Source organism: Calliopsis andreniformis, chromosome 5 (assembly GCF_051401765.1).
Source record: "Calliopsis andreniformis isolate RMS-2024a chromosome 5, iyCalAndr_principal, whole genome shotgun sequence".
NCBI classification, from domain to species: Eukaryota; Metazoa; Arthropoda; class Insecta; order Hymenoptera; family Andrenidae; genus Calliopsis; species Calliopsis andreniformis.
The window spans coordinates 15,544,678-15,557,643 of NC_135066.1; the positions used below are offsets into that span (position 1 = coordinate 15,544,678).

At 43.1% G+C, this 12,966-nt stretch overlaps 1 protein-coding gene across 1 annotated transcript in view; it reads right to left on the minus strand.

Moving 5' to 3' along the window:
- The window catches only part of Tara (SERTA domain-containing protein 2 taranis), a 49,349-nt gene extending 38,120 nt beyond the window's left edge, over positions 1-11,229 (minus strand). The window contains exon 1 of the mRNA XM_076377477.1: positions 10,981-11,229. Coding sequence (XP_076233592.1) covers positions 10,981-11,001 — 21 coding nt within the window. The 5' untranslated portion in view covers positions 11,002-11,229. The remainder of the gene's footprint in view (positions 1-10,980) is intronic.
- Positions 11,230-12,966: the final 1,737 nt, after the last annotated feature.

The window sequence follows — 12,966 nt, forward strand, 5'->3', positions numbered from 1 at the left end:
CTTTGTAATGGCGACCAAAACAGTCTTTTGTGTTAAGACTAGACTTATCAATTCTAACACCTTTGAATACAGGCAAATGGACTCAATATACAGGATGCTAACAAAACTCTGGGACCAGTGTAATATGAACTTTTTTTATTATTGTGATGTCCAATTCCATATTCACACTGCAATTACTTAATTTATTTGCTTTAAGGCATTGTAAGCTATTGTAACTGCTGAATTTTGACTTTAACATGGAAAAATGAATTCTTCTCTCTAAAACTATGAGCACCATTCTTAACTACATTTAAACACGTACAATCTCTATCCTCTTAACACAGAAATGCAAAACACTTCTACAAAAATGCGTATACGAATCGTAACACAGACAACAATTAAAGTATTACTTTAATCCCAAATCTCCGCAACTACAGTATATTTGACATTCTCAATTGACAAAAATTGCAGATAATTCAGTTCTATAGAGAAACAAAGATAGAGTATCAAAAATCACCAAAAGCTAGCAACGTAATTTACTTCAGTATTACATATCAATATCGACATAGTACTAGGATATTTTCCCTACGTTTAATTGGTAGGTACAGCGAGTATATTGAAACCCCAGACACAAAAAAAAAATTGATCCTTGAGTAGTCAATTGTTCTCATCGCCACTGTGAGGCCAGCACTTATACGCTTTCGAGCAGTGAGGAACAGAGCCCTCGACCATAAAGACTAATAAAAGTGCAATAATGCAAGGACCCCGAGGGCCAAAAGGATCGCCCTGGGTTACGTGGAGGATTAAAGGTTCAAGGCCGCGTGGCAGGGTAGGACCATTCGTTGGAATTTTAGAGCGCTCTGCCGACGGCGAAATAAGGGTCGAGTGTCACGGAGAACAGGCACCTGCTCAGTCGTACAGAAGATGACTGCACAAGGCGGCGAGCGGGACAGGTGGCATTATTCCTGTTTCATCATATCGACGGAGGCATCTATGTGCCTGAAAAGGGAACCACCGAGTTTCGGTGGTCGTTAACCTGTGCTAGCAGACTCCTTTTATCTCTTCGACTACTTTGTAAAAGAATGTATAGGTAAGTAGGTATTATAATTTCCATCTATGATTAATAATAACTGAGGGAACAGAAAGTGTAAAAAGTCCATTATTTATGTAGAAATTTATCCAGTGTCATTTGTGAAAAGACACCGAAATGATTTCTGTATCTAATAAATCTTCCTATCTATAGAGCTTATGATTTCATCATAGAGAATCTTCAGAAATTGATGTTTCTTATGAAACATCACCATTAAGTTACAAAGTCTGCACCACAGGGTTACTAAAAAAGCTTTAATAACAGAAGAGACATGGAAGGAGATACTAAAGAGTTTTCCTAGTTCAATTTCAATGTATCCTAAAGGAATCTCAGCATAACAAATCCTAGATTGAAAGCTCTAGACTCTAGACAATTATTGATGTCATCACAGTTTTACATAAACGTTAAAAAAAAGTGACATAACCCAGACCAAAACGAACTTTGACGCAATGGTTAATGGCTATTCTTCGTGAACAGTAGCGGTAACAGCATCGAACCGATGGTACCGTTAACGGCACGTGGACAGAATCCTTCGACATTGGACACCCGCTGCGATTCTTGCTTTTTCCTTTTCGTTGCAGTCTCCGAGGTGTTATATGGCCCAGGTAGAATGATTTATTTCGATATTTTACCACGTGTTATAAAACTAGAAGCGGCAGCTTAAGTTCAGAGACTACACAGCTCTAATTTCTTAAATGAGTCAACTATTGTCAAGACTTTCAGTGGTTTAGCGTTTACAACGTTGGAGGGCAGAGGATGAATGCATAATCAGTTTTGTTGGTGGATTAAAAACGGTAAAAATGACTTGTTTACTTCGTAGCTGGTTGATTTTAGGGAAATATTCGTACATATTTGGATTAGAGAGTCTTTGAGACCTATACTGGCTCTAAGACCAAAATTCAGGTTAATTTAATTAAAAATGATAATAGTGACACACACTGGAGATCATTTGTTACCTAGTAATTTTGAATTATTACCTAGTAATTTTTTGTTATCATTAATTTTAAGCTGTTGGTTCGCAAAAAATAGTTCTTGCATTAAATCAATATTTTTAGGTTATATCACATTGGACAATATGACGCAATTTTACTATGGCGTAGAATATAATCTTATTTCACCTTCTTGGAATTAATTTCCTCAGCGTTCTTAAGAAGATACGTTACAAGTAACAAGATCTAGACAAAATAATGGACTCCATCAACAACAGACTAAAGATACAATATTTTCTCGTTAGAAACTTATCCCTATTGTTATTTCTTCGAACTATTTTCCCTGACCTCCCTTTCTCTATGTCACACTTTTATCAAAATAACCGTCTCACGTGTTACGATTTCTATCACACCCAGACCTATTACGTCACCCCCTTTTCATCTCTGGAATAAAATGACTCGAAGAACGCAGTATTTCGAAAACTGTTTCAAATTCGAAACACATTCTATTAGGACGGATACCTCAGAGACTCACATTGGTCACTTTCACAGAGGACGTTTTACTATGTCAAAGCGTCACTAACAGTTTCTTTTCTGTACGTCAAAAATTACTTAAATAAATACACATTAATCCACAACTTAAAATCCTAATACGACTTCTTTTCCTCCACCGGCGATCGCAGACCCACCACAAAACAGAACCATAAACCAGCACGAAGCAATTTCACCAGCTCCCGTTCCCAAAAAGGAAAAATCCCCGCTTCTCTATAGACCAAACTCCAACACATCGCAAAGCGTTCGCTTAGCGAAGTGACAGGCGCGCGAAATCACGAGCGACACACGCGTGGCGGCCGCGTATTTTTCAATCGTAAGAAAGGGACGAGGGGGAGGGTGCATGGGCTGTGGGAGGAGGGCAGCGTGGAGGAAACGTAAACAAAACGCGGTGCAATGCGAGGTTGCATGCGCGCGTGCACGATCGCACACCACGTGCTTCGGCCGGTGTCTTTGCTCCGAAGGGGGACAGTGGGAGATGCCAGACGCAACGTAACATTCGTAATTCGTGATTCACCGATGTTATCAGCGGCGCCAAACAGTGGCGTAGGTCGTATCTGCGCCGGACACACGAGCCCGCCGATTTTGCATATCGGAAAACAGCATCGACCGAGTACACAACGCATTACGTGAACTATCAATCGACCTGCACCTAGGGGGGAGCAATCGACGATAATTGCTCCTTCGAAAGCTACGTGCCCGATGGCGCGGGAGCCTCTGCGTGGAGTTGGATCGTGTGAGAGGTCCTCCTCGTGGGTCATTGTTGATTGGCGTTTGGGGTAACTGTTGACATACATATCGCACATTTCAAAAGTGACAATTTGGAGACTGCGATTTTTAAGGTAGGACCATGAAGCAGTATAGTAAATACAGCTGTACCTACTGGAAAAAGTTTGCTAAAGGGAGCTCATAATTGGAGAGTCTGTTTTAAAGAATTTCTCAAATGAATGACTACTTGCAAATTATTTCAACCAGTGGGAACAAAATCATTAACTGCAAACAACGAGGGATTTCTTCGGATGAAGTATAGGAATAGTTGATGATTCCTTCAATTTTTTCAGAAAAATACAAATAGTGAATAAATCCTGAGAAACAGGGCTGTCGATAAATAGGATAATATCTCAGTTTCATAAAGAAGCTGATATCAAGTGACTGATGGTTCATTATTCAAATTTTATGAATCTATTTACAACTTTCAGAAGAAATATCAATCTGTGGATATTTTATACATTGTTCGTGTTTTACAATCTCATATCTGAGTTATTAGCATGAGACACTTTTTTCGCGTGAAAATAAGACACACAAGATCGATCTACAGAGCATATATTTGCTTACCTTCTTTCACGACATGCGTGCAAAAAACAGGTTAGCTTTTCTAATTAGGTTAAGACAGTAAAATGATTGATAATACATTAAATATTTATTACTAGTATATTGCACATTTTTTTTACCTTTCCTCTATTATGAATGCTAATAACGCAACTTTATAAGTCTGAGCGATTATACACCATGAATGTTTTACTTGAAATCACTATCAATTATCATAGATACCTACAGTGCAAAAAGGGAATTCAAGATTTATTACTTGGAACTAATTTGACTTATATGGTGCTTTGCTTAAAACAATCTCCATATTTCGGTTGTTACTTGGGAGTGTAGTGGTGCCTTGGAAATTGACTGACACTTGGAATCATATTTTGTCAATTCTGAACAGTGGCAGATCTAGACAGATCCCACGAAATCCCGAGTACATATTTTCTCCATCGATTGCTACTGAAACAAAGATACCCTACGCATGCTACCCAGGACCCAAAGTTCTCAGCTAAAATACCCATCTTTGGCTATAAGATAACGCACCTTGCACACACTTCTTACATCTTTCATACCTAACGCTACAGACTCACTCCAGAAAGTCAGTTCCAAAACTCAACAAACAACAACAGCGAATTCGTAAGCAAAACCCCGAAAAATCCTCAAGTCACCACAGCACATATCATTCATATCTCACAAGAAGTCCCCTGGAAAGCACCAGACGCAATGCATTCCAGGTGCCTTCTCCTGTGAACAGGAACAGTACGCACTGTACCAGCAAAGGCAACTGGCCGATTCGGAGCCTCGGCACGGACCTGCTCCTCCGGAGGCATTCGACTCCCACGCTGGTCGAAGTCCATGTGCACACAAAATGCACGTGTGCACGCAACGATCGCTAGGGGACGCGGGGCGGAGGGCGGGGGCGGAATCGGCGGACGAGAGAAAGGGACACAGAGACTTGTGTACGCGCGACGGGGCACAGAGGCACCGCGGCGGCTGCTCTGCATGCATTTAAAACGGGGACGCGGCCCGTAAATCACGTAGTAGAGCCTCGACGCGGCTCGTTGCGGTGCGACGCCGAGAGAAGGACGTCGCGCGCCACCGCCGCCACGTGGTTTTCGCGGCAAAACTATGCGGCCGCACACGCCGGGCGAATTTATGAATGGGAGAAGCCTATTGACAGATCGCGCGTCGATAACTCTCGTTAATGGCCCGTGATGGTGGGTGAGCGGCTCGATGCGCCGCGGGAGGACGGCGACGAGGAACAGAGGCGGTCAGGGGAGGGGGGCGAAGGAAGGAGGGCAAAGGGGGAAACTTGGACTACGCTTTGTGCCTGGGTAAACGGCACACGACCGATCGCTTGGCTATGGGGATGGGATCGAGAGGTGCGTGTGGTCTGAACATCGCGACGTCTTTTGGGATTCCGCGAGAGACTGGTATGCTCGGGCATTGAGGTGGTCAGGTTGTAGCCTGCAGCTTGTAGGCGTGTTCTTTGGGTACAGAGGTGACTTTATTTGGAGAGAGAAGAGTGCTTTTGGGGATTGGCAACCGAAAATTGGGGCAGACTTTGAAGATTTGTAGGTTGAGTACTTTACGTGCCCTTCGTGGGCAGGCTTGATTTTGGCACCTTTCGTGGGCACTCTGGGTCCATTTTGTTCGCCTCTACTTTTTTTCTGAAAAATTTTCTAGAATATTTACTGATGACCCTAGTTTGATATACCACCCTTACTTTAATAAAATGTTTGTCAGATTAATTAGGAATAATAAAAACTCAGAAGTTTACAAGAAGATCAGAATTCAGTGCGGCCTAAATGGAGCCAGTGTACCCATGGAAGGCTAGGCTGCTCAGATATTTGAAGGTTTGGTAATTCGCACATTTCAATAGTTGAGAATTTCGACATCTCTAAGTTGAGAATCTGAAACTTCGAAAATTAAAATCCTTGTTTATTTAAAAATTTAATTACCTGAATGCCATTATTGAAAATTTAGAAATCTAAAATCTCTTGCCCTATATGACTGTTTTTAAATAACAGAATAATAACCAAGAGGAAGATTGAGCCATATAAAACCTGCTGTTCAGGTGGGAATCTCTGTTTCTTGCCTTGCTATGGTATGTCTACTGCGACTATCGTTTTATAGCAATTTTTCAAGTATAGTATATGAAACCGAGTTTATGGAGTACTATATTATAGGGAACCCCACCGTATCTGGAAATCTGGAGTTGCATACCTGCATGAGGAATTGAAATTGTACATCCTGAGGGGGATAATGAAACTACACGTACTCTAGAGGAGTCTCAGGAACAAGACCTTCTTGGAAAAGTAGAATTCTGGAGAAGATATTAATACGCCAACTAGTGATTTATGTTTATCAGTCTTTATCACATTTTGAACTGTGGTCACATAAGGGAAGATACATTTAATCAATCTTTTTGTGCAAATTTTACGCTCTTTTTTCATCCTACTAACTCTTCTCTAATTCTATTGACAGTTATGAACTAAACTTACATTTAGATATGTTTGTATTTATAATCAATCTATAAACTATGAATATATTTTTTCAGAGAAAATTTTTAACGAATCTAGCATAATATCAATGTGTTGAATTCATTTACTATTAGACTTGTACCTCTAGAATAGAGGAATAGAATTACTACATAGAATTTCTAATGCAATATGTATTAGAGGCATACTTATCACAGGCACCATTATTTCGCATATTACATTCACTCTCCAGAAGACTTAAAAATTATCACCAGAAAAGGAAACAAGAAAAAACCCTAATACTATTTGATCTCCTTTATATCCTAAAAAACTAGTCATATGCACACTCATAATTTTCTTACAAATAAAATGCCCTTGTGGTCCATTCTTCAATAAACGACCCAATATTATAACATTTGTTATACTTAAAGCGATGGTAAGATTAAAAGCATACTCAACAGAACTCCCAAAGATAAATCTTGTGTATTTTGTCCCGAAAAACATGAAAATCCGTTGTCAAGGTGTTTGGTCACGAGAACCGTGCTTAAAACGAAAACTGACCACCGTGCGCTTCTTCATAGTTTCACGTTAGCCGTGGAGATAAGAATCGAAGAAACGAAAAAGCATAATGAATCGCCACTTTCTTACGATGCATTTGTACGGAATTCACAAATGTGCCGTGCATTTATCACGACGCATATATACGGCGTACGTAGCTAAAAGGTTAACGTACAAGCTCGTTCCTCACACGAGCGGGGTTTCGTTCGTTCCCTGGCAACAGTTTCTTGGGCTCAGTTATTACAATGAACAGTATATGGTAGTTTGCGACAGTGGAGGTAAATTTTGAATTTTTTACACATATTACTGCATACATATATATTGGCGAATGAACGATAATAAATTTGACTATTAGACTATCACTTTGATCTCGAGAATATAAATTTTCTTGGAGATCTAATAACATGAGTTGTCTTCCTATATTTTTTACGAAGAAATATATCTTTCTATGGGGAACAGCTTTGAAACGGGTTTGATCGATAATGAGGTTTATAAGAACAAGCTATTAAAAGATTCTAAAAACAAGAATAAAGAAAACTTGGATATTAGATATCTTTCACGTATGTAGATTCAGAGGACTCCAAGTATTGCAAATATAGTTAAACTTCTCTGGTTAACTAAATAGTCCCACAAGGAATTTTTATTCTCGCGAAAAGTGACCTCTGGTTTTGGTATGCGAGATAAACCATCCAGAACTCCAATAATTCTAGATAATTAGTTAGTCTCTCTAAAAGCAGATGCACGACCAATCTTGTTAGAAGCTCGTAAAACAAATGGAATTGATTTAGACGCTTTTTGGAGAATACCACTATGGAGGATGATTTATTTTCTTAATTACCTACATGTCGTAATTAAACGTGTTTGCACTGCGATATCATAATATACTTTCTATCAGCCACACTATTTCATTATCAGTATCGATTAGCAGTTTCTATTAACTTATCAACATGCTAGAGTAAATGCACTGACATTTTTTATTGTTGAAAACGATGCTGCTGCGGGTTGCAGAAACCATCAGATAAAATTTTGAAACGACACTTGCTTTGTCTTATCTTAATCTACCATATCTGAAATTAAATTTCGCTTCGGGAAAGTGAGGTACAGTCGATCTGGTATATTCTGCGCAATTCTCGAAAATATTCATTTAATCACCACAAAAATATCTTTGTGAAAAGTATTCTTATTTCTCGTGGGGCATTCAGTCTTTTTAAACTTTTATCTCGAGATAACTGGGAATCTATTCTCCACGAAAATTCGAATGATGTAGCTATTTTAAAATTTTGGCGAGAGGACCTTCAAATTATAGTCATTTTTCGTGAACTAAATTTCATTATTTCTAATTTCCATTCAACAGTTGAACACTACATAAGCTTTGATTAATTGCTGGTGCAAGCAGTTAACGACCAGTTTAAAATATCGCAATGTTTTAATCCCAAGCTAGCTACCTAGTAATTAATAATTAAAAATTTCTCTACTTGCTGACTTTGAAGATAAATAATACTGAAAATTAATTTACGATAGCCAAACAAGCGCCATTAAGAAGAAAGAGATTAACATAGACGATAACCTCTACAGAGTAGACCACATAGTTATTAACTAGAAAACTAAGAACTCCCTAGATATTTCTTAGAATCTCAAATTTAAAAAACTTATAAGATCCCCAAAAATCAACTTACATTACACAACTAATCCCCACGGAAGCTACGATTAAAGGAAAGTCACAAGGAGCACGTAATTATTGCAAAAATCATCGATTTCTCGACTGCGCTAGTCAATGCAATTACGCGTCTCTAGTAGCCGATCGATCGGCCGACCGTATCGGAAGGAAATATCCCACTTATGTAACAACAGCAAGCACTATCTGTCACCGTCAAACATATTTCTATTCTCCTCTCAATCTCTGAATTTTCCTCGCGATAAAAGCAACAAACTCAAAATTCACAGAACCTCGAAAAACCAAACGACAGAAAATCACTAGCTTCCTCCTGGCAGCCGTCCGTCGGACATATTCGATCGTCCTCACGCACTTTGCTACCTCTCACTTCGCCAAACCCTCCAAATTCGTCACGAAAAATACCTACAATCTCCACCCACTAACCTCAAATTCACGTGCATACGATTTCGTAGTAAAACTGACAGGAAAGCGCCTGGAAAAGGCTCTCGAAACGAGACTACGGAGCATCAAAGATGGACTCCGTCGACGAAGTCTCGAGGAAACCACGTTAACCTAGAAATCCACCACGATCCACTGGTCGAAAATTTCCGCGAAATATGCAGAACCTTCAGAAACACAGATTCGTCAGCCCTCGCAGCGATGACGTAAACCAGCAGGGTGTTCTGCCGATCTTACGTCAGCGTTTCACTAGCACGAACGTTACAACCTTAGCGATCCGACGTTCGGCGAGGACCGAAGCGCATCAACCATATTAGCACCGAGTTCCAACCACGAGACACTCTAAGCCCAAGAATATGCTTCGAGCAAAGAATCTCATCGATCTGTCGTCGATCGAGATATTGTCCTCTGTCGCGTTGGAAGCGAAGAAATACGAGTCTCTCGCTGGCGGAGACGGCGGATCGATCTACGAACCGGGCCATCGAACGTTACAATTCGGAGCAAAAAAAGCGGAGAAACAGAGAGAGAAAGAGAGGGGGGGAGAAGAGAAAGATCGTTCCTATCGCATCCACGCGATCAACGAGAAGGAAAAAAGGAGACCGAAGGCAAATATACGCTTTTAAAAACATCCCTTAGAACAGTCGGGTTGTTGTCGCCGCGGTTACCATGACGACGTTGCCCCCTTGATGGTTGGTCATAACCGTGCCCCTTCCCCTCCCCGCGGCGACGCTAGGTTTCCTCCACAGCGCTCTGGCCAAGTAAAGAAGAGGCAGCCACGGAGCCTCCGGTCACCTTTCTCCATCTCTCTCCGCTTCTCCTCTTCTCCAGCCTTCCGCCCCTCCTTCTCTCTTTCTCTCTTCCACCATCCACGTCGAGCAGACTCTCTTTCTCCCTCCACCGTTCTCTTTCTCTCTCCCTCTCTGCTTCCCCCTCCGCAGCGACCAGCGACCCACGACCCATCGTCGTTACCACAGTCACCTCCGTCTCCCCTCCCTGCCCCTCTTCGCCAACTCGCTCTCCTCGCCTCCACCGACCAGCCGTGCGGCCACCGTCCTACCTCCCCCTCCCCCCAACACCCACCCCGCGACGACCCCTCCGTCCCCCCTCGCGCCGCGCTCGTCCCCAAGCCCAAGGAAACGCGGGATCGCTTCGAATTCAAACTACTGAACACGAGGTTACCACGCGTCAAATCTGACACTTCGCCACGGCGACGACGACGTCGGTGCGCGCCGTCGTCGCCTCGTCTCCTGCCTGACGGAGAGAACCGACGGGGAGGCGTGAAATCTGACGGCGGTTTTTCGTGGACGAAGTACTGTATGCTTGCAGAAGGAATCGTTCTCACGAGGGGCACTGGCACAGTTATTCGGATTCGAAGGTGTGCGTTTAGAGACGTAATTTCGAAGGTTGTACTCGGGGTTCGAAGGTGAGAGGGACCCTCTGTAGGCTCGTGGAGTTTCACTTTAGAGAAACCTCGAAGAGCTGCGGAGTCGCCACGAGCCGACGGCCACCGACGCGAGGCTCCGCTTCGCCGATGAGACTTAAGCGAGAGATCCTATGGGTAACGAGCGCTTTTCGAAGAGATTCTCTTAGGTCCCCTCTAGCTGCTACTCTCGCAGGGTTACGGGGAACTGCTTTCGCGCGTCTCCGCTCGTCGCGGAAGATCGTTCCCTTCGGGAGCGACGAGCCGAGGCGTTCCTCGCCGCGAGAGCGTCACATCACTGAAGCACTTGCCGTGTACTCGGACACGGTGCACGAGGGAGCACAAAGGGGCGAGGTGGCCCAAGGGGAGCGGGATGGTAGCGATATACATATATTTTTTTCTTTTTCTTCACCAAACGACACCAACGCGGCTCGCAACGCGCTCTCGGCTCGGCCGCAGAGGCGAGAACGGAACGGGCACAAGTCGTGGGGTGTACCTCGCGAAGGAAAAATTGTGAAAGAGGGCTGACGCAGCACTTCACTCACCTGACCAACGTCGCACCACATTATTATTTCGCTGGCACTGACGACAGCATCTTGGATCGCTCGTGTACCATACACAGTGTGGCGCGATGGTTTTTTGTTCTCGTCGAGGAAACAGTACGTGAACACGGGGCTCCGCCGTCGGTGCGCGCTCGCAAACGCGTCTACGCGCTCGCTCGCTTTTCTTATTTATTTCTTTTTTTTTTTTTTCTTTCTCTAGCGGCTATGTCCCTGCGTGTACGTGCTCTTTTTCGTCACAGTCTCACGAAACAGCACACTTCACGACCGCGGGCACATACGTCGCCGTTCGCCTTCGTACCTTGCGTGCGTTTCCGATGTACCGCCTCTCCTGGCTGGCCTGTCGAGTAGCAAACACCACACGATCACTTCGAGCGAACGACACGACTCTCACCGACGAGCCTACTAGCGACTGGCTGGCCATGCAAAGCATTACTGAATACTCTGACAACAGTACTCGCCGAGTGCCGCCGCTCGGTTTTCCCCCGAGCGCGCGCTCGGCCGTTTCCGTTGGACCTCGGCCCACCTGCACTCTAGCACGACGGCACGGCACGCAGGGCCGTCGCTGCCCGCCCCTGGGGCCCTCCGCCTCTTTCGGCGTCTATGTTCGAGGCGCTTTTCGGAGCCTGGCGTTGGAACTTGAATTTTCTGCGACTCGAGGAAAATCAACTGGACGGCTGCTGGAGAGTATTAATACATAAAAATGAGGGAGGATAAGGGGTTATATTTGTGGACGGTGGCTTGCAGGATTTTCTGTGAGGAATTTGAAATTTCTTGCTCCTGCTGAAGGCGTTATATAACGTATACGTTACGTATACGTCGTGCTAGGAGTATCATACGCGTGAATATTTTTGAATTTTCTTGAAAGAAAGTCCTGGATGAATGAACGTAAATTAAGGGGTCCCAGGCAACGCGACCTGTAAAATTGTAATAACGGGAGCGTGGCGGGCACCTTTAATGTTCGCCGAAGAAAGTTTGGGAATTTATTTTTATGCGCTACCGGTTGCCCGCGCTGGGCCGGTGCAGCATGTATGTTGGTGTGTTTAATTCATAGGAAATTGCGCGGAATGAGTTTCATTTGATTCTCGACACCGAGACACTGATGATTTAGGTGTTTGGTTGGGAATTTTTTTTTCGTTTTTTCGACGTAACGTGTCCGGCCTATCAGCGATACAAATTCATTAGAGCGTTTGCTCCAAATTGTTTCGATATGTCTATCGAAACGGGCCAACGGTGGGGAAATTAAAACAGTTCCGTATTTTGATGATTTACTACGCCACGGCCGATTGGCCGTCGAATTTAATAAATTATTTTTAAAAGCCATTGTTCCGTCGAAAAGCGAATAGCATATTGCCGACGTACCGATCGCTCGATGGATTTTCGTTGGGAGCGGAAGGACAACGAGTTCTATTCACGCCACGTAAATTAATTATATAATTAATATTGAATATCTACGGATTGTTGATGCCGTTCGGTTCGTCCGTAGAAAGGAAGCCCATTGTTTAAACCGCGTAAAGTTGGAACGTGTGTGTGTAATCGATGGAGTTTTGCCTAAAATCATTCGTATCCTGATTTATGATCGACATGTGACGTCGAGGCATTGCAAAAATCGCTACGAGCCTGGAGAAACTTAGTGGTGGTGGAAGGTCACGTGCCCTCGAATCTTAAGTGAAGATGTAGATACGTCGCATAAAAATGTTTCGAATTTGAGTTTATGTATCACTCGAAAGGTTCTTATGAAAATATTGACGCATTCTAAAGATTCTGTTATGACAATATTTTATGCATTAAAAATGAACATTTTTCCCATTGGGCACTGAAAATAATTTAATAAGGATGTGTCAGACACAAAGGTACGTTCCCGCCAACCGATGAGAAAAATTATTTTGCGCGAGAAAGTGCAGGATAGCCAAGCCCCGCTCGATGAAAGTTGCAGGAGAACGGATTGGCGAACAATGAAAAATTTGATCC